This window comes from Equus caballus, chromosome 5, assembly GCF_041296265.1.
Source record: "Equus caballus isolate H_3958 breed thoroughbred chromosome 5, TB-T2T, whole genome shotgun sequence".
Lineage (NCBI taxonomy): Eukaryota > Metazoa > Chordata > Mammalia > Perissodactyla > Equidae > Equus > Equus caballus.
The window spans coordinates 23,761,879-23,783,739 of record NC_091688.1 but is presented as its reverse complement, the minus strand read 5'-3'; the positions used below and the strand labels follow the sequence as shown (position 1 = coordinate 23,783,739).

Below are 21,861 nucleotides of genomic sequence, written 5' to 3'. Positions count from 1 at the left end.
TATTTTTCACTCCGTGTGTATTTAACCAGATTATATTTCCAGCTTTAACCTCTCTTGCAAGCACCTCAAGTTCAACATACCTAAAACTGAACTCATGATTTCCCCCTGGCAATACCATCTTTCCTTTGTCCTCTGATACCATTTTTCTTCAGCCTGAAGAACTTCCCTTAACATTTTTTATAGTTTGAGTGTGGTTGTAATCAATCTGCTTTGTTAACGGTTTTTTTCCTTTCATTACTTGAAGATGTTGTTTCATTGTCTTCCATGGCTTCTGTTGAGAAGTCTGTTCATTTGGATCATTTCCTTCTTGTGATGTGTTGTCTTTCCTGATTGCTTTCTGGATTTTCTCTCTCTTTGGTTTTCAGCAGTTTGACTATGATGTATCTAGGCAGCCTTCAAAGTTATCCTGTTTGAGGCTTGCTGAGCTTTTTGAATTTGTAAATTTACAAATATGTTTCACTGAATTTGGGGAGTTTTCTGCCATTATTTCTTAAAATATTTTTCTGCCCTATTTTCTCTCCTCACCTTCTGGTACTCCAGTTACTCATATATTGGACTTTTTGAATTGTCCCATGAATCCTTGAAGCTTTGTTAGGTATTTTTCCACTTTCTTAAATTTGAGATATAGTTAACATACCATAAAATTCACCCAATTGAAGTGCACATTTTAATAGTTTTTAATGTACTTATAAAGTTGTACAACTGTCACCACAATCTAAGATTAGAACATTTTTGTCAGCCTAAAAAGTAACCAGAACCCATTAGCAGTACTTTCCATCTGCCTCTAGCCCTACACAACCACTAAACTACTTTCTGTCTCTAGATTTGCCTATTTTGCACATCCATATAAATGTAACTATACAATGTGTGGTCTTTTGTGACTGGCTTCTTTCACTTAGCATAATGTTCAATCTTATTTTTTCTCTTCTTCAAATTGAGCGATTTCCATTGATCTGTTTTCAAGTTCACTGACTTTTTCCTTTTTTCTCTCCATTCTGTACTTAAGCCTATCCAATGCATTTTATCATTTCAGAAATTGTGTTTTCCAGTTCTAAAATTTCCATTTGTTTTTGATAAGTTCTGTTTTTTTCTTTGCTGAGTTTCTCACCTTTGCATTGATCATGAGAGTCTATTTCTTTACTTCACGTGACTTAGTTATATCTGCTTTACAACCTTATCTGATAAATTAACATCTGGATTGTTTCAGGTTTGCCTCTGTTGATTTCTTTTCCCTTGAAAATGACTCGTTTTCCTGTCTCTCTATACATCAAGTAATTTATTATATCCTGGGCTTTGTGACTCTGGATTCTGTTATATTGCTCAGAAGAGAGTTGATGGTTTTGTTTTAATAAGCAATTAACTCAGGCTCAAATTGCAAACTTTCAAACCTGCAGGAGAGCAGTGGGACAGATCTCAGTTCAGTTCTTTAATTTAAGCCTTAGTTACAAGTTGCTTTTAGTTTTCTCTTGCGTGCAGTCATGTGCCACTTAACAACATGTCGGTCAACAGCAGACTGCATATACAGTAGTGGTCCCATAAGGTTAGTACTGTGTAGCCTAAGTGTGTAGTAGGCAATACCATTTAAGTTTAAGTACATTCTATGATGTTTGCACAAAGACAAAATTACCCAATGGTGCATTTCTCAGAACGTATCCCTGTTGTTAAGCAACACATGACTATATATGGTTGAAGGGTCAGCCAGAGACTTGCACTATGTCTAAACACAGAATTAGGGTTTCTCTTTCTCTAACTCTCTCCAGAGTTCCCCCTCCTTCTGGCAGCTCTTGTTATCCCAGTTCTCTGTTTCCTAGTTCCTCTGGCTGGAAAGATGGCAGGTTTTTCTCTTGGCATTTTAGCTGCCTGGTACTGATGCTGCAATTGTGGCTGCCCTCAAAGTAAAACCACACAGTTACTTAACCCAGACCAATCCTTGCTTCATGTGTTGACTCCCCTCCAAAAATTGCGTGTTTTTGTTTAATCTCTGTAGAGCCCTCAGATAGTTGTCTTAATATTTTGTCCAGTTTACAACTAATGCAGATAGATTGGTTTGTTGAGTGCTCACTTTTCTGTACAGGAAGCAGTGTTTTTTTGGTTTGATTTTAAGGAATAAAATATTACAAATAAATTGAAATTCCCCTATGCTCTGTTCTCTAATCCCATTGCCTTCCTTCAATCCATACAAATTTTATATGGATCCATCCATATTTTGGAGGATTGGAGTGGAGGCTCTGGATTCGTACTGCCAAGAATACCTTTACAAGTTACTTATCCTCTCTGTGCCTTAGTTTTCTCATCTGTAAAAAGGGGATAATAATGCCCACCTAGTATGATTTTATAACAAGGATTGAAATAATTTATATAAAGCAGTTAGGATAGTGTCTAGCACTTAGTAAACACTCAGTATATTTTGGTTATTCCTTGTTTATCATTATTCTCATTATAACTTTATTATATGTAGTATTTTATGTGATTTTAAGAAAATTATTCTATAGGGGGCGGCCCCATGGCCTAGTGGTTAAGTTCAACATGCTCTGCTTCAGCAGCCCAGGTTTGGTTCCCAGGCACGGACCTACACCGCTCAGCAGTGGCCATGCTGTGGTGGCGACCCACATACAAAATAGAGGAAGATTGGCACAGATGTTAGCTCAGGGTGAATCTTCCTCAGGAAAAAAAAAAGAAAATTATTCTATAAAGTTTTTGTTTAACACAAGTGTTTTGAGCTCTTTTTAATCCTTTTCCTTTACAGCTTTGTTTTCTCTTGTTGTTGAGCCATGTTTTTTTCATTTTTAATCTCCATTGCCAATGACAGTATCTAGCATAGAAGAGATGTTCTAAGAAACTTAAATTGAAATGTATATGTCATTGACTGATTTTGTTAACTTCTTGACAAACTGTTTGTTTCCGCACAGCTGTCTTCTGTACAGGGGGAAGAGACGGCAACATTATGGTCTGGGACACCAGGTGCAACAAAAAAGGTAGTCTAATTCCACTTTAAATTTGATAAATGTGGGATTACCCCATACTTTATTATTTTGCATGAAAGGCTTAGTGATTTTATCTGATTACCACCAGGGGGCACGTGTTCATAATCCCCCATTTCTGCTCACTGTTCTAGTTCTCCAAATCTTGGTGATTATTTCAAGTATTATCCATATTTACCTCATATTGTCTTCTGAACTGTAATGCTATTTACCTAAATTATTGATGGAATTGAAGTTATTAATAGGCTCACTGGTAAATGATCTTTTGATTTAAATTTCTTTTCAGCTTTAAAGAATTGGATGAAATTAAATATAATTATGTTCACATTGCCCCATACTGCCATTAAACAGAAAGCAATGATCATCTCCCTGCATACTTTCTTTTTTAAGAAAAATTTACTTAATTTTTAGAGCAATTTTAGATTCACAGCAAAATTGAGCTGTTCTTTCTGTACTTGTTCACTCCCTATCCCCACACAGCTTCTCCCACTATCAACATCCCGCACCAGAGTTGGACATTTGTTACAATTAATGAACCTACGTTGAGACATCATTATCACACAATGTCCATCTGTAGTTTACAGCAGGTGTCACTCTTGGTATCATACATTCTATGGATTTTGACAAATGTATAATGACATATATTTACCATTATACTATCATACAAAATAGTTTCACTGTCCTGAAAATCCTCTGTGCTCTGCCTGTTTATCTTGCCCCCCCAACCTCTAGCAACCACTCATCTTTTACTGTCTCCATGGTTTGCCTTTCCCAGAATGTCATATAATTGGAATCATACAGTATGTAGCCTTTTCAGAGAGGCTTCTTTCACTTAGTAATATGTATTTATGTGTATTTAAGGTTCCTCCATGTCTTTTCATCTTGGTAGCTTATTTCTTTTTAGGACTGAGTAATATTCCATTGTCTGGATATACTACAGTTTATTCATAGGTTCACCTACTGAAGGACATCTTGGTTGCTTACAAGTGTTGGCAATTATGAATAAAGCTTCTGTAAATATCTGTGTGTTTATTTCCTTTTTATACGTCATAATCTCACCACTAGAGATGTAGTACAGTACCTCTACTGGCTTCTAATTTCATTAATCTAATAAATAATATAAATTGATTTTGAGGTCTTATGTACAAATGTTACGTTCAGTATGGGAATAAAATTCTGAAGCCTAAATCGATCTCCTTGGGGTATCTTTCAGATGGATTTTATAGGCAGGTGAATCAAATCAGTGGAGCTCACAATACCTTAGACAAGCAAACCCCTTCAAAACCCAAGAAGAAACAGAATTCAAAAGGACTTGCTCCTTCTGTGGTAAGGGTTTATAGCTGTATACATGTGTGCAGATCTTAACAGTAGGATAGAATCTCTTTTTAGGGAATTTTTTGGGCATAAAATAGGAACGATAGATTAAGTGAGTGAGAATCTTCATTTCTTTTTGGTATCAGTGGTTTATTGCTTAACACTTACTCAATACCTACAGCAGTGGTTCTCAAACTCTAGGGTGCAAGAGTCACTTAGGGAGCATGTTAGAAATTCATCTTCCTGAGCCTCATCCTTAGAGATCTCCATGCATACACTCATCTACAGTATAATATGATTTATTAGGAAAGGGGGGGTAGTTTGAAGAATCATATTAAGTACTATGATACAGTTTGCTACATCAGGACTTAAAATTGCATACCATGAACAGAACATAGGCATGAGTAGAAATTGACAGGGTTACCATCTTTGGAGGCCAGATAAAGTTAAAATGAGTAAAATTTCAGACATTTAATCAGATTCTGAGCCAAGAAAACTTTAACTGCAATGAAGAGGTAAAACTCCGTTGAGCTCCTTTAAATTTATTAGAGCATGTAATCATCTTTCATCCATAGTTCTTTAGAGACTTTTATAGATAATCTAGGTAGGTGGTGACATTTTATAGATGAAGCAGGCACAGGAAAGTTAAACGAGTTTCCTAAGAATACACAGCTGATTAGTAAGGCTGGTTCTACTTAGAGCCATTAGGCTTATAGAAATAAAATCTTTTAATCACTAGTTTGTTTCTTGAGTACAAGTCAAAGTGTTAACAGTATGTACTATAACTTGATATTTAGGTCATTTCCTTGCTAAAATTACTTCTTGGTCAGCATATATATCTGATTAGGAGTATTGGAGAGGGAAGATTTGGTCTTAACTCAGAGTTTGGGGGGGAAAGCCGTTATTTTGGCATCTTGGTCCCCTTGATGGTGAAGATTGTGATACCCAAAATAGGATTTCCTTCTTTTCTTTTTCTTCTTCATGCTTAGGATTTCCAGCAGAGCGTGACTGTGGTCCTCTTTCAAGATGAGAATACGTTAGTCTCAGCAGGAGCTGTGGATGGGTGAGAGTCTTCATTTCTGGGTTCTTTTGATGATATCTCTTTCATGAACTGTGATGGGGAAGTCACCCAGTCCCATTATAACTGAATGTGTGTGCTTTTAACTTTCGACGTAGTGAGTACCCAGCTGAGAAGAGGAACTACACATCACACTGGAAATACCTAGTTTGGACTCTTGCTCAAATAATTAAATGAGATGATACAGGTGTCACACTTTGAACATTGTCTAGCACATAGCAGTGTTAGCTGCTCATGCTATTGCAGAGAAGCTGGATAGGTAGCTTGCTTGTCTATGCAGTATAACTTAGTCAGTGATTCTTATTTTGAGGAGTTAAATTTCTATTATTTTGGGTTTTATCTTCTCAGGTTTAGTAATATCCTAAAAGAAGGAGTCTGATTTTGGGCGTGTAATTGGCATTTCTGGGAGTAATCTGACTAGATTGACAGTAAGGCCTGATGATTTTCACTTACCTGCCATCCATGATTGGTCTGAATTTTTGGCTTCCAAATAAGTTTGTGGTACTTTTTGATTGGTTGCTTTGTTAGAATATAAGTTTTTTGAATATAGGCACCCTTCATTGCTCCCTTATTTGCTCATTGTATCTCTCAAGACACCCTCCCTTCAAAAAATGTAATTTAAAAGGATGATGACTTGATAAACGAGGATTTCCATTGTGTCCTCTAGACACTAAAACTCTTCTGTGGACGAAATTCTCAGGCACAAATAAAGGATTATCTAAAGGTTATAGTAATGCTTGTGAATGGCTGTGAGAGCTTGCTTTGTCCGTTTCCAAGGATACTGCCCATGTTTACCAAGCTTGTGTTTTCAGCTTGCCTTCAAACTAGATGTAGAAGATTGAGACAGTTATCTCAATAGATTAAATAAGAAATATTTCATAGGAAAATTTGTTTAGACTAGATTACTTAAGGAGTTATATAGAGAGATATAACCATAGGGACAGAGTTTGTTGCTTGTGATGTCAGAGGTTAAATGCAGAGTGTTAAAGGCTTAGGAAGCGTTTTTTTCCTGAAAACAATAGAACAATGACTATCAGCACACAACGTTCATCTTCCTTTTCCGCTCTCTTGAAGTAAACTCAGGGTAACCCATCACTGGGTCAGATCACATCTGTTTCCGTTCTGCCAGAATCATAAACCTGACATTACTTCAATCTGTTTCCCAATGAGATATCCTCACCGTACCTGGTTGATGTGCCAGAGGAGTTAGATTAAAAGTCATTTGTCATTCAACGTAGTTCAAACTGGTTGGAGTTGGAGAAATACTACAAAATAACTGTCTTTACCTTGGTTTTTAGGATAATCAAAATATGGGATTTGCGTAAGAATTATACTGCTTATCGACAAGAACCCATAGCATCCAAGTCTTTCCTGTACCCAGGTAGCAGCACTCGAAAACTAGGTAAGCCTTTGCATAGACTGTAGGACTTTTTGGGAGAGGTGAGATTTTGTTAAAATTTAAAAAATAAATATCAAGCTAGGTTTCAGCAACATAGACTTGAAAAACTGTAATATGTGGTTGTATCTTTTTGAAGTTCAAAAGATAAAAACTCAGAAGAATATTTTTGGTTTGTATGTATTTAGGAGAAGAAGAATTCTGATGATTCTTCTTGTGGAATGATCTTTTTGCCTCCAAAAAGATTTTCACCTCAGTTCTTCTCCCTGTCATCAGGACATGCTAACTAAAGTTTCCTTTTTCCAGGATACTCAAGTCTGATTTTGGATTCCACTGGCTCTACTCTATTTGCTAACTGCACAGATGATAACATCTACATGTTCAATATGACTGGATTAAAGACTTCTCCAGGTAGGAGCTGAGACATTCAAATTCTCTTATCCAGAAACTATTACAGACTTTTGTGTTAATGATAATTTAATGTTGATTTTTCTTTTCAAACCAGGTTAAGACATATCAGGACTTTGGGGTCTTTGATTCGTTCCAGTGATTTCATAGCTGTCCTTCCTTTGTGATGATTTCACAAGTAAACAGAATTTTGCTCTATATGATGACTTAATTTTATTTTAATAGTGAGTCTCTCCTGAAATTATGCTCCTTTGGATATATTTAGAATTGTCTTAATTTTGTGGAGTAGAGAAGCTGTTCTGCTCAGCTCTTGTCCTGTTTGGAGGTTTTTCATTGAAATGAGGGGGCTGAGTTTTTTAAGCCCCCCAAATAGTTCCTGCCTACCTCAGCCTTCTCCTTAATGTTGGACAGAGGCTAATTTATCTCTAGATGTTTTCCCCAACCTCAGCTTTTTTCTCTTCAAGAAAATTAAAGTGGAATCTGATTTTTAAAGCTGATCAATGACATTTTTTACACACCAAAGTTTCTCTAAGAGGGTTATTTGGATTATGTAATTTTAAGAACACTATCAATTACCTAAGCAAGCTACATATGAGTAACCTAGTTCTTCCTCAGTAACAGCTCTGTCAGAAACAGACTTTGAATTCTATAACCAATCCCCAGAGCTACCCAGTTCCCACCAAAATGAGATGTACTGATGAACAAGAAATCTCAAAATAGTACAGAACTTAGCTGGGCTCTTACAGAAGTTTCCAAAGACTGTCCCCAAGCCATTATTATTAGGAATTTGATATCTGTGGCAACATCACAATTGGCATTTCCAATGCCCTGGATAGGTCTGGTGTTGTCTAAACAAAAGCAGGAGTATTTGGAAAAGAGAAGAGATTTTAACTGTTTTTTACTATTTTTCTGAATGGAATCAGAACTTGGACAACTTCTAATTTGGTTATATAAAATAAACTTTTTAAAATCTTTCCCCAAAGATAAAAGCCTAATCCTAATTATATTATTAGATGTGCAGGAGCTCTTTCTATATCATTTTGTTATAGTGTGGCACTAAAAGGGGCTTTGGTTTAGTTTGTCCCTCTACCATCAAACAAATGTACCCAAAGCCACTTTATTAATTTAGTTATCTTCTTCCTCTGCTCCTAAAATAATTTGATTGGCTCTCCTAGGTAGGTAGATAATGTTCCTTAGAAATTGAATGACAGACAGATGTGTTTGTGAGACATCTGGTAAGTGTTTGTCTTTTTCAAAACTTTAAGAAGGGTCCTGGTCTCAATACTTGATCTCCCATACTTTTAATTCACAGTATTTTGTTATACTAAGTGATGTGCGTAAGGATAACTCTGAAGCAGTTTAACGAAGTATTTTAAGAGCCCAAATCATCACAGAAAGGTTAAATTGAGCTAATTAAAGTCAATAAAGGTTTTAGAAGAATTTTTCACATTGTTTGAAACATTTGAAGTGTACTTTATGCTAGTCTTTCTTAGACCAGCAGAGGGCAATAAATACCTAGAAGTTTATTGGGAAATTTGGCCTATAGTTTTCCATTCATAGTTTAGAGTTGAGAAAGATAAACAATTATAGTTTTGGAGTTGTATTCAGAATAAAGGAGACTGTTTATTTTGTGGGGCTTTACCTGTCATGGTAGGTCTGTAATACATGTATCTGAATTGATTTATATCCTGTTTTGCAGTAAAATTGTTTGATGTGGAGAATATTTGATATGTAGACTTTTTCTTGAAAAACTGTAAATGCAACATTTTTTTTCAGTTTTATCTGGCAAAAGGAAGGGACTTCTCAGCACTTAATGGAAAGCTGTTAAGTCCTGTAATAATTCTTCTTTTCCCCTCTGTTAGAAGACTGGAGTGAAATTTTCTTTTTCCTGCCTAAGTGTATTCTTAAATTCTCCAATAATTGAGATTTTTTTTCTTTTATTTCCTGGTGGTAGTCTGATGCTGGAGGCCTCAGGTTTTGGTCTCCTTACGATAAAGGAACCTGTGGAGTAAATTATGCTAGATTGGATTACTTGCCCTGTTACTATGGGATGGTGAGAAATCTAAACCTAACCTAGTTGGAGGATCTTACATATGAATATATAGTTTACTCCACTAGTTATTTCTACTATTCAACCTATTTAAAGTGCTGGATTAAAAAGATTCCCACATCCCAGATAAGCTATCCATAAATCTTAACTCTTCGCTGATTTTTACCTATTCATGCAACAATGTTTGAGATCTACTCTATTCAAAGCACTATAGGATCTAGTGAGGAAAGAATAAGATATGAAATTTATCCTGAAGAGATTTGAAGTCTAAGAGTGGGAAAGACCAATGTTTTATGCAGTGGGAAAAGCCCTACCATGGGGTGTGGAGAGAGGGTCTAATAAAGGCGTTTTCCTAAAAGACTGAACATTGGCTCCATTCTTGTCCTTAAAGAATGTTTTTCATCACTTTGTTCTCTATAGCCAGCTCCACACCAAGTAGTTAGGTTTAGATCGTGAGATTAAGTCTAATATAAAGCCTCTTTCTAGGATTTCCTTTATTTTTCTACCAATGTCCAGTTCCCTTTTATTTGGTGAATATAGCTAGACCATCTGCCTCAATAGTCAATACACTAATAAAACTTGTTATAACATGTATACTGACTGCATTTATTTGAACACTGGAAACCAAGTAGTTTGATTTTTTTCCCTCTGGCAGTGGCTGTCTTCAACGGACATCAGAACTCTACCTTTTATGTTAAATCCAGTCTTAGTCCAGATGACCAGTTTTTAGTCAGTGGCTCAAGTGATGAAGCTGCCTACATCTGGAAGGTAAGTTGCCAAACTTCCCCCACAAAGGTGACACTAAAATATTCTTGCAAATATGTTTTCTTTCCAAGATAAGGTAAGTTTAGTGTAAACACGTACCAATAACTTTTTCTACAACAAATGTTCTGTAAAAGTTGCTTCTTGCCTCTTAATATAGCCAAAACCTCACTCTGACCGTCACAGAATATATCACACTTTCATGGCCAGAGCTTCTCAGAAATTGGCAATCCATATCCTCCAACAGTTTCACAGATTATCAAGAAATTGAGAATTCAGAAGACTGGAAGAATCTTAACTGCTTTGTCCTGCTTCCTAGAAAAAAGTACTGTACTGCCTTTCCACCCTGTGTTTTCAAACTCATTCAAAGTATAGTATTTTGAGCCCTAGGATCCTACACCCAAATCATCCATGGAGCCTTGTACAAAACACTCACTCAAAAGTACTTGTATAATAATTGTATTCTTTACTCTCGTCTTATAAGTGGCTAATATTCAGGCTACTAAAATAGATGTGGCTGCATTATCAGTTTTGTGTGTATTTAATAGCATTATTTAATTTATTTTTTAATTTTATAGATTTCCCATTTCTGTTACACGAATTTATATATATATTTTTTTGTTTTTAAATAACAGTGATTCTAGGGGCCAGCCTGGTGGCTTAGTGGTTAAGTTCATGTGCTCTGGTTTGGTGGCCCGGGGTTTATCAGTTCAGATCCTGGGTGTGGCCCTACACACCACTTATCAAGCCATGTTGTGGCAGGTGTCCCACATAAAAAGTAGATGAAGATGGGCATGGATGTTAGCTCAGGGCCAATCTTTCTCAGCAAAAAGAGGAGGATTGGCAGCAGATGTTAGCTCAGGGCTAATCTTAATCAAAAAAAAAAAAGAATGGATAAGTAAATAACAGTGATTCTAAAGTTTTACTGTGAGCTAAGAAATGTGAAGCTATCCATTTGAAGTCCAGCACAGAAAATTGAAATGTTACACAAGTACACTTGCTGACCACTAAAAAAAATGGCTTTTGTGGCAATAATTAATTATAGAAACGTGTGGGAGTTCAGAGAAAGAAGAGCAGCATTAAAGCCTTGTTTTCCTAGGGCTAGAAATGAATTATCCTCTAGATTGCCCTGTAATTTCAGAAGTATCTTTGACATGGGTGAATTGAATGATCAGAGTTCACACATTTTGGATTTTAGAGTCATGTCTAAAACTTCATAGACCCATAGATTCTATAGTATCAAATCCCTTCTTAGGAGAAAATTTTATCATTCTCAGTCCTGCCATCCTCTAGGAAGTCACATCTTTAATGTTGTCTTGGGACAGGGATAGAACCTGTCAGGTATGAAGCATAAGTCTTCAGTTTAATTTCCTCTGGGCCTGGGGGAAGTACTAAAAAAATGACTTCTCTGTATACCTAGAGTTGCAAAAATGCAACACTGCCTTATTAAAAGCTTTTAGTAACAATATCCTAGATGGTCACAAGGTGGAGATATTGTTCTATCCAAGATGCTTTTGTATTGGTCTTGCCTCTTTCTACAAGCACATTTCTTTCTTTTATTTGTTATATTTTTAAATGAAAATGTGCTTATAAAATATATACTTGAGACCCCTATATGTGAGTTTTTACCTAGCTGCTTGTCTGTAAAATTCTGAATTGAGCTTTAAACGTTAGCAATATGTCACTAGCACTAATGCTTCTCTTGTTTTATGTTTTAAATTTTGAGTTTCAAATTTGGTCTTAGGCTTCTTATTTTACTATCTTTTTGTTTTCCCTTTCTCCTTCCCTCTCTGTCTTACCTACTACATTCCTTTGTCTACTTTGGCTTTCAACTTGGCTAGAGGATTTTATTCCACCAAAGTCTGTATCTTTTTAAGTTTCTTCTTAAAAAAAGCTTTTCAGACATGCCAAAAAGTATAATAAAGGATTATGCAAAAAATACTTATGCACTGGTCATTTTTTTAATCATTTAAAATCAGTTTCTTAATTATATATGCATAATTATGTATCTAATTATATATATCGTGTGTGTGTTGCTATAGGTATAGTTTTATTGCCAATTCTTAAAGTTCCTTCCTAGCCCTCTTGTCTAGTACAAAGGCCCTTTTTTGTTTGTTTCAAGGAATGAGGATTGAGGGATATGTCCTCTCTTTAAAGACATGCAGTAAAGATACTTGGCTGCTATTCGTAACCCATTTTCAGACATTCAGTCAGTGGCTATCACATACATGAGTGACCCTTTCTGAATTCCTAGGCTGGGTCACATGTTAGTGCTCAATGACGTGGTTCAGACATGATGTTCTCCTGCCTGTCCACACGTAACTCAGGCTCTGATATTTGAGATCCTGGCAGGCTTACTGCTCCTAAAATTGAATTTGCCTAGTGAGGTGGCTCAGTTTCTCTTTTCCATGATAAAATAGGGGGAGGAAGAGTAGTTTAAAAACAATTCCATGCAAGCTGAGTATCCAGGCTGTTAGGTTGTCTTATAACCCTGCTGCTTCCAAGAGGACAGAATTCTCTCAAATGTTGGGATTTTTCCTACACTGAAAAGCCCATGGGCAAAAAAAAAACAGTGAAAGAAGGGAGTTTTAGATCTTAAGACAAAAAAGAATGACCTTTTAATCCTTACCACTGCCTGAAAAGGGGGAGATGTAGTATGGTTTGAATGTCTGATACTGAGACTCAAAACTTAAAAATCAAAAGATTTAATATTAAATTTTTTCTTTGTAATTTCTTACCCTTTGTCCCACCCTCACCCTTAGCCCCTCTTCCCTGGTTCATTTCTGATGTAGCCACTGAATGGTATTGAAGTGGTTATAAATAAACTGATTTGGCACAGTCATTCTACCGCTGACTGGCGAAACATTGAGCCTGACACTTTAGGAAGTGTAAATGATCTCATGGCAGAAATAAAGATTAGATTTGGTTTCTAACTGGGCAATAAGGAGATTTTTTTAAGGAAAGGTGCTGATCTTTTTTGCATATTTAAGTATACAAAATGTTTTATGAGGTCTATAGGTTAGAGCCAGTTACTTCTATAGGTACCTTCATAGTTCTGGAGTTTTAACCTTGGGATTCTTCATGCCTTGAATTAAAGTCTTTATACTATAACAAGTAGAATATGTAAGAGAGAGCAATTTTTTGTATTTTGATCATCCCTGGAATGCAGGGAGGTAAATGTCTCTCGGACTTATAGTCCATTCTTCCTACTTCAAAGTAGAGGGAGGCTTTTAAAAAAAATGAAATCATGTTGTTATGGTAATATTTTTATAATAATGAAGTGACTATAAATAAAAGCTTATCTGAATAAAAGTGAAAGATTTAAAAGCTACCTGAGTTTCATTAGAGGAAGTTAATCTTCTTTGAAGTAGTCACAAGTATACTATACCATACTAAGATAGTCCTAAACTGTGAAACGCCTGTTACTAACATTCATAAAAACTTGTTGGACATTAATTCTCATTCCAGACCACAACATGCCCTTCCCTCCACTTTTCTTTATTGAGATAGAATTCATATAAAATTCACTGTTTTAAAGTGTATGATTCAGTGATTTTGACTATAATCACAATATTACGCAGCCATCACCACTATCTCATTCTCAAACATTTTCATCACTCTGAGAAGAAACCTCATACACTTTAAGACTTTATCTCCATTCCTCACTGCCCCCAGCCCCTGGCAACTACTAACCTGTGTTCAGTCTCTATGGACTTGCCTGTTCTGGACATTTCATGCAAATGGAATCATACCAGATGTGATCTTTCATGTCTGACTTCTCTCACTTAATGTTTTAACGGTATATCCATGTTGTTGCATGTATCAGTACTTCATTCCTTTTTACAGCTGAATATTCTGTTGTGTGGATAGACATTTTATTCATTCATCAGATGATGGATATTTGAGTTATTCTAGTTTCTGGCTTTATGAATAAAGCTGCTATGAACATTTGTGTACAAGTTTTTGTTTGAGCATATGTTTTCAATTCTCCTGGAAGTATATACCTAAGAGTGGAATTGCTGGGTCATGTGGTAGTTAATTCTAGATTTAACTTTTTGAGGTACCTTCCCCCCACTTTTAATGCTATGTAAAGTGCCTAGCTCATGGTAATCATTCAATAAATGCTGACTTTTATTGTCATTGTTATTATTCCTACCTTATTATTAAATTGTAAAAAGTTTTTCAAAGGGATCTATCCTTTGTTTTTTCTCTTAGATCCTATAGATAAATGCAGAAATATACGTATATTCTGTTGGTGGATGTTTGGTTTTTCTTGAAATGCATTTTAATCCTTTGCACACATTCAAGTTCTTGTAAATATTGTAATTCCTAGGAAACTGACACAGGGGCAGTCTCATGAAATCATAAGCTAGAGGCAAGAAGCAGACTAAACCAATGGGGTAGAATAATGTGTTTCTACCAGGAAGGACATGAGGATTTCTTCTTCCTTTTAACTTGCTGCTACCAGTCCTGCTTGGAAGAGAAACTTAATGGTCTGGGGCCATCCTAAATGGAGGAGGAAGGAGAATTTCTGTGACTGCTGAGTAGTTAGAGACTATCTTGAAAGTCTTTTCTAAAATATGCTACCTTGTGAGAGAATGAGTTATTGTTCTCTGTGGTATTATTGTAAGAGTAGGCAGTAAGTGAAATCCTTTTAGACAATACTCAGGAAGAAGCTTCCTTTTCTGTTAAACTTTAATTAACCCAACAAGGCAAATTATACTCTACTCTTTGTCTTCTTTTGCTTTTTGAATCATTACATATATGCCATTTAACCCAAGAGAGGAATAGTAATAATTTATTTGGATGACCTTATGAATCAGTGTGTTGTTTCTCTTTGCTATAGTCTGAGGGATCTGCTAAGTTTACTTAGTCATTTTCACAAATATTCTTTCCAGAGTTACCTGTGCTTTCTTCATATAAATGAGCAATGATTCAGAGCCTCAAAAAAGTGAAAAGAATAATTTCTCTTTTTCAAGCACATCCTAATAATAGTCACATGAGTTTATACTCCGTATTGTGCTGATTAATTCTCATGGCCTCTGAGAGGAATTGACAGCTCTTGAATGAGTTAGCTGTCAAATGCATATCAGTAGTGGCATCCAATGAGAGGGGAAAATATGGTTCTTAGTCACGTGTGTAGTACTGTACACTGTGACCCTTCTTTATACATTAAAATGTATAAATAAATGTATACATAAAATGTGGCAATACTTACTTGAAAATTCAAGATTTCTTTAAGCAAATTAACTGAAATAAAATTTTAGAGGAATTTTCTTTTTCCAAAAAAAGATACCAAAGTGCCATGTAAAATATAGTTTTATACCCTTCAAAATGAAAGGGTATAACTTTGGACTTTGGTAAAAGTCAGTGAGTCTTTTGGAAGAAAGCCTATCCTCTTGTCCCAAGAGCTGTTAGCATGTGTCAGGTACCTTCAGGACTTAGTTCCTGGAAATAGCTGACTAGAGAAGATCTGAAACGTCTAGGCTATATAGAAATAGGACTCCACTTGAAGTGTATTACTTAGCAGCCAGACCTCATCCCTCCAGAAAGTTTATCAGCTGAAAGGTGAAAGATAATATCAGTCTTGAATTTTAGTCAGTGTATATATAGCTGGGTAGTCCTAATTTGAAATAAGACTTGTCCTGGTATTTAAGCTCATATTATTTACTTATTTTGGCTATTTTCATTCTGTTTTCTCAGATGAATGTTAGAAGTATTTTCATTGCTCAATGGGACGGTTTTTCCAAATTATACTAGGCATGTCCAGGGGTCTTTGGTAACGACCCTAAAACTCTAAGGCACAAATAGAGAGAGATTCAAAGCCTCTATCTGGGAGACCTAAGACTGTTCTGCTGACTTGTTTTTTCTCTTTTTTGGTGGTGTGTAGGTCTCCACACCTTGGCATCCTCCTACTGTGCTCCTGGGTCATTCTCAAGAGGTCACGTCTGTGTGCTGGTGTCCATCAGACTTCACAAAGGTTTGTAAACAAATCTCTGTAGTTGGTTTAAAAAGTAGATCACAGATTTGTAGGTTTTCCCAAGGTTAGTTTGAGAATTATGTAGACTTTTATGTTTAAACAGAGATTTAAAAGATGTAGAGACCATCCAGGATCTATATCAGCATTAATCATACATATTCTACTCTTCTCTACCAATAGAAATTATATTATGCACTAAGGAATAAGAGTGGATTTCCTGATTCCCTAGTCACTCCTTTCCTAAACATAGAATTAAGTTTTAATATCATTAAAATTTTATCTTAAAGTCTAAGATAAAAAGAAAATCTAAGGGAAGAGCTAGTCTTCTTAACTTTCTACATATTGTCAATGTAGTATACTAAAGGTAACGTCTTGACTGTCCTTCACAAACCAGTTTGGGTTTTCATATGCCTACAAAATGCTTACTATGAAGTCTTGATATGTTAGGTTATCTGTGGCTAAACTACATAAGAAGTAGCTTCAAAATGTTTTAGGCACTCTGAAAAGAAGCTCACTTTTAAGTTTTTTTAAAATAGTGATACTTTAAAACAAATATAAACAAAAACCCTGAAATATAGAAAGGCCAGAAACAAACAAATTCCGTGTATATGTAGGGATTTCATATAACAGTAGCCCAAGTTCCACTCACTCTCCCAGCCCTCACTGCATCTGGTCTTTGGGTTATTCTGGGTTTACAGGAAATCGCACTTTTGTAGAGATCTTCCCTTTAATGTATGATGTTTTGAGGCTTTGTTGCCTATTGTTCCCTCTGTTTTTTATATTCCAGAAACTTCTCATGGTCTGATCTACTCATGGCATCCCTACTAGCTTTCCAATACTGCTGTGGATTTCTTTTTATTTCTATAACCCTGTACAGTCATGTGTTGCTTTACAATGAGGAGACATTCTGAAAAATGCATCATTAGGCGATTTTGTCACGTACAAACATCATAGAATGTACTTAAGACAAAACTAGAGGGTACTACACACTTAGACTATATGGTACTAATCTTATGGGACCACTGTTGGATATGCAGGCTGTCACCGACCAAAACATCATTATAGGTGCATGACTATATAACCGTTTCTGTGGTCAGCTTCATGATAGATCTCTTTTTGAAATCATTGCTTTAATCACCACTAATTACATCCCGATGACATTTTTGTCTGGAATTTCTTGTAACTTCCAGTGAAATATCTGCTTTTACTGTGGAATTTTGTATCTTCATAGGACTTACTAAGATGAATGGTTTTTTAATTATTCAGTTAACTATGTCATCTTTTTTCCACCATCATATATTATCTTTATCTCCATGCACAGAAAAGACTAAGGAAATGGCAGGGCTGTTTACCTATACTAGTTTAATGACCACCATTTTAAAAGTTTCTTTAAAATTATTTGGCCCTAGCCTAGAGTTAGGAAGGTAAAATATGGTTTAAAAAAAAGGATCTAGCTTTCGAAATTGGAAAAACTTGGATTCAGTTTCTACCTCTGCCACTTACTTATGGTGCCCTTGGGCAAATAACTTTATTCTCATTTTGTAGATGAGGTTATTTGAGTACAAGCCTTTTTATATTGTGAGAATAAGGAAGAATGTAAATTGTCAGACATACAGTAGGCGCTCTGTAAATAATAACTCTTGTTAATAAACTATAGAGTAACTGGGGATTCCAGGCATTTCTTGTTGAGTAGTTAAATATGTGTGTCTTCTTTTGGCCTCCCAGTAAGGAAAGGAAAAAGCTGCCAGTCTCTTGGGGGCCAAGACTTAAGAGAACGTGTGTTCTTTTTTTCTCTCTCTTTAGTGACTGAAATAGAGAAATTATATAAACAAATGTTCTGGGTACCAGTGGCCATTTGCCACCAGCTCTTGAAGCTGGACTTTCTCTGCCATAAAAGGCTTGGGACCAAGATCAGAAATGGTCAGATATTTTTAAAGGGGCAAAGGTTGTTTTTAACTTCTTTCAGCCCAGTGAACTTGTTGTTTTCCCAGATTGCTCCTTTTACCTATCTGAAAAAGAATCTCAAAGGAATGGTTTCATTCTACTTGAGTAGACTAGAATCGTGGATTGAGTCTGATCTTGGAAATGATCCCATTACTTTAGCAATAAGCCAGAACAGGGAAATTCAGAAGAAAGTCATAGAAGTTGCATGTTGGTGACATACGCTGATTGATCATTTAAGAGAAAGAGAGAGTAAAAGCGTATCTTAATTATATAGTTCATAGTTATATAGAAGGTGATAAAGATAATGACTTGCCCAACTTCTTGAGAATAAAATGAAATGAACCTGGCTTTATAGTAGAGCTTTTTAGGCTAGGTAAGAAATAAGTAGTGATGAAAGACATGCCAGTAGAATGTATATAAAGAAGAAACTAGAGAGTCCACTTCTTTGGAAATCTGGAATGGTTCCTGAAAGTATATGGAATGGAAATATATGATCTTTCAAATTGCATTTTCTATTTTGTAATATCAGATGAAATAAAATTCTCTAGTCATGAGTCCTTAAGACACATCTATTCTTTACTTTGTTGTGAATCTTTGACTGAAACTTCTTAACTCCCTTCCTGGTTCTCCTCAGATTGCTACCTGCTCTGATGACAATACACTGAAAATCTGGCGCTTGAATAGAGGCTTAGAGGAGAAATCCGGAGGAGATAAACTCTCCATAGTGGGTTGGGCCTCTCAGAAGAAAAAAGAGGCAAGAGCTGACCTAGGTAAGGATCCCATGCATTTTTGTAAGCTTTTTATGGCTTTGATTGGTTTAGTTCTACAGTACAGAGTGATAAGCTAGGTTTAATCTTGTTTTGGTATATTTTTAAAAGAAAGCACCATCTTCTTGACATTCATTCTTTTCAATAAATATTTTCTGAGCACTATTATGTTTATCATCTACACAAGGTGCTGGAATACAGTGGTGGATTTATTTTTAAAATATTGAACACCTGTTGTGTGTTAGGCACTGTTCTAAGTTGATGGGTATTCAGCAATGAACAAAAGAATCAAAAATCCCAAAGATGTAAATGAAGCTTACATATTAGTGTGAGAGGCAATAAACAAGCTAAAGAAGTAAAATATGTACTCTGTCAGATAACAGTAAGTGCTTTTAGGGAAAAAAGGAAAGCAAGAATGGGAGAATGGCAAAGTGTGCTGTTGCAATTTTAAATTTGGTGCCCAGGGAGGCCTCAATGAAAAGACAACATTTGAGTAGAGAAAGTGAAATAGTGAGCCATGTGGATATTTTGGAGAATATTCCAGGCGGACAAAACAGGAAGTGCAAAGTGAAGCAGGAGCAGTTCTGGTGTATTTTCTGTTCCTCAAAGAGGCTGATGTGGCTGGAGCAGGCGAAGGAAAGGGAGTAGAACAGTAGTGGAAAATGAGGTGCTTGTATGATTTGGGCTTTTATCGTGACATACAAAAAGCTGTCAGAGGGTTTTGAATAGAGGAATGTCATGATCTGGCTTTTCTTTTTTTTTTAAACATTTTTCTTTTTTTTAGATTTTTTCCTTTTTCTCCCCAAAGCCCCCGGGTACATAGTTATATACTCTTCATTGTGCGTCCTTCTAGTTGTGGCATGTGGGATGCTGCCTCAGCGTGGTTTGATGAGCAGTGCCATGTCCGCACCCAGGATTCGAACCAACGAAACACTGGGCAGCCTACAGCGGAGCGCGCAAACTTAACCACTAGGCCACGGGGCCAGCCCCATGATCTGACTTTTCTTAACTTGATCGTTCTTACTCCTGTGTTGAAAAAAACTTGTAAAGAGATTAGAGTAAAAGCAGGAAGCTAATTTTAAAATCCATTGAAATAATCCAGGAAACAATGATGGTGACTTGGTAAGTGGTAACCGAAAGATATAAGAAGTCTTCAAATTCTGGATATATTTACAAGATAGAGCCAACGGAATATGCTGCAGGATCAGATGTGAATGTGAGGGAGAGTTATCAAGGATGGCTTGCTAGAGTTTTTGGCTTGAGAAGCTAGAAGAATAGAGTTGCCATTAACCTAGATAGAAATCACTGCAGGAGGAGCAGGTTTGAGAGGGAAGAGCTGAAGTTCTATTTGCATATATTGTTTGATATGATTCTTAGGCATCCAAATGGAGATGTCAGAGAGGCAGGTAGATGTTTAATTCTGCAATTCAGGGCTGGAGTTATAAACGTGTGATTCATCATCGTACAGATGAAGGTAACTATAATAGAAAAGAGAATAAGTCTGGCGCCTGAGCCTTGGAATAGCCCATTGTTTAGAGGTTGGAGAGGTGAAAGAGCAAGCACAAGTAGAGGAGTAAAGGAAAAACCAGGAGAGTATTGTGTCCTAGAAGCTGAGTAAATAAAGGAGAGAGGGATGGATTTGGTCAAGTGTTTTTGGCATGCCACACAAGATGAGGGGTAAAAAGTGACCTTTGGGTTTGGCACTGTGAGGGTTATTTGCTGATTTTAATGAGAGCAGTTTTGGTGGAGTGTCAGTGGTCTGATTAGTGTTGTTTAGGAGGATGGAAAAAGAGAACTTGGAGACTACAAGTATAGAAGGCCTTTTCAAGGAGTTTTGCTAGAAAGGAAAGGAGAGAAATGAAGTGCTAGCTGAAGAAAGAAGCAGTGTTGAAGTTTTTGTTTTGGTATATATATGTGTGCGTATATATGTATATTTTTTTAATGGGAATATAGGATTTTGTATGTGATTGGAAGGATCCTGTAGAGAGGGGGAAAATTGATGCAGGGAAATTGGCTAGAGCTGTATCCTCAAGTATTTGTGAGGGGATGATATCTAATATACAGGTAGACGGGTAGGGCTTTCCCAGGAGCTTGGATAGTTCATCCATGATAATTGGAGAGAAGGCAGAATATGCAGGCACAGTGAAGGTAGGTGGATAGATGGGATGGTTAGAACTGGTGGAAGTTTCCTTCTGTTCTGATCCCTTCTGTTTTCTTAGTGAGATAGGAATCAGGATCATCAACTGAGAATAAAGATGAGGAAGGAGGTGGTAGAGATTTGAGGAGAGATAAGAAGGTTTGAAGTAGTCACGTAGAGAATAGAACAGTAAATGGACCAGGGACATATGATTGTTGGGTGTAAGATCAACTTGAGGCAAGCAGTCATTAATTGAAAGTGATCAGTCAGTGTGGTTGTATGTCTGCTGCACAGGTACAAGTACACTGTAGGTGGAGAGTGGGAATTAACCAGGGATGTGGTTTAAATCCACAAGTATGTGAGGACGGAGTGAGTGGAGGGCTAAGGGCTAAAGGTAGAGAGGATGACTATAATGAGATTATTATGAGAGGATGATTATAATGACTGACTGTAGGATTTAAATTGGGTAGGGAGGGAAGTGAGGATATAATGGGGCTGAGGGACAGTGTAAAGTGGTAAGATCAGTGAATTGAGGATCCTCTGAGAATGAAGGCTTGTTGGAATTGGAGTACTAATGGGAGCTGGGAAAATTGATTGAAATTAAGATGATGAAAGATTTGCAGGTATTGGTAATAATAAGGTCTAGGAATAAGTGGCTTAAGTGAGTGAAAGGACAAGGCTATTGTAAAAGAAGGAGATTAGGAAACTGAGAAACCAAGGTATGTATGTGGATTTTATAATAACCATGAATTGATGGGGATAGTGCTGAAGAGAATGACTGAACCGAGAGCAAAAGTCTTCCAAGCACTGAACCAGCCAAAGGGGATCCTGATGTTATCAATAGATATACAGTAATAAGCTTGAAATTCAAGCTTAAAGATTCATTTTACGTTAGCCATCAAGGCCTAAGGTAATGGGAAGTTGAAGGTGAGACAGAATATATGCTCATTTTCCTAATGACTGACTTATTTAGTCTCTCACAAGATGTTATAAGCAGAACTGGACTCCAGAGGGTCTACTTCTGTAAAGTCTTTGATGCCTTTA

General features: G+C 36.4%; 1 protein-coding gene across 4 annotated transcripts in view; it reads left to right on the top strand.

The window, feature by feature from the left end:
- The window catches only part of DTL (denticleless E3 ubiquitin protein ligase homolog), an 84,733-nt gene that overhangs the window by 25,593 nt on the left and 37,279 nt on the right, over positions 1–21,861 (top strand). For all 4 annotated transcript variants that reach the window (XR_011438513.1, XR_011438514.1, XM_070266725.1 and 1 more), the window contains exons 6-13: positions 2,910–2,975; positions 4,195–4,307; positions 5,285–5,358; positions 6,672–6,775; positions 7,076–7,180; positions 9,883–9,995; positions 15,880–15,969; positions 18,548–18,683. Coding sequence is in view for 2 of the 4 variants with exons in the window: in XM_070266725.1 (XP_070122826.1) it covers positions 2,910–2,975; positions 4,195–4,307; positions 5,285–5,358; positions 6,672–6,775; positions 7,076–7,180; positions 9,883–9,995; positions 15,880–15,969; positions 18,548–18,683 (801 nt within the window). In the remaining 2 variants the exon portion in view is untranslated. The remainder of the gene's footprint in view (positions 1–2,909; positions 2,976–4,194; positions 4,308–5,284; positions 5,359–6,671; positions 6,776–7,075; positions 7,181–9,882; positions 9,996–15,879; positions 15,970–18,547; positions 18,684–21,861) is intronic.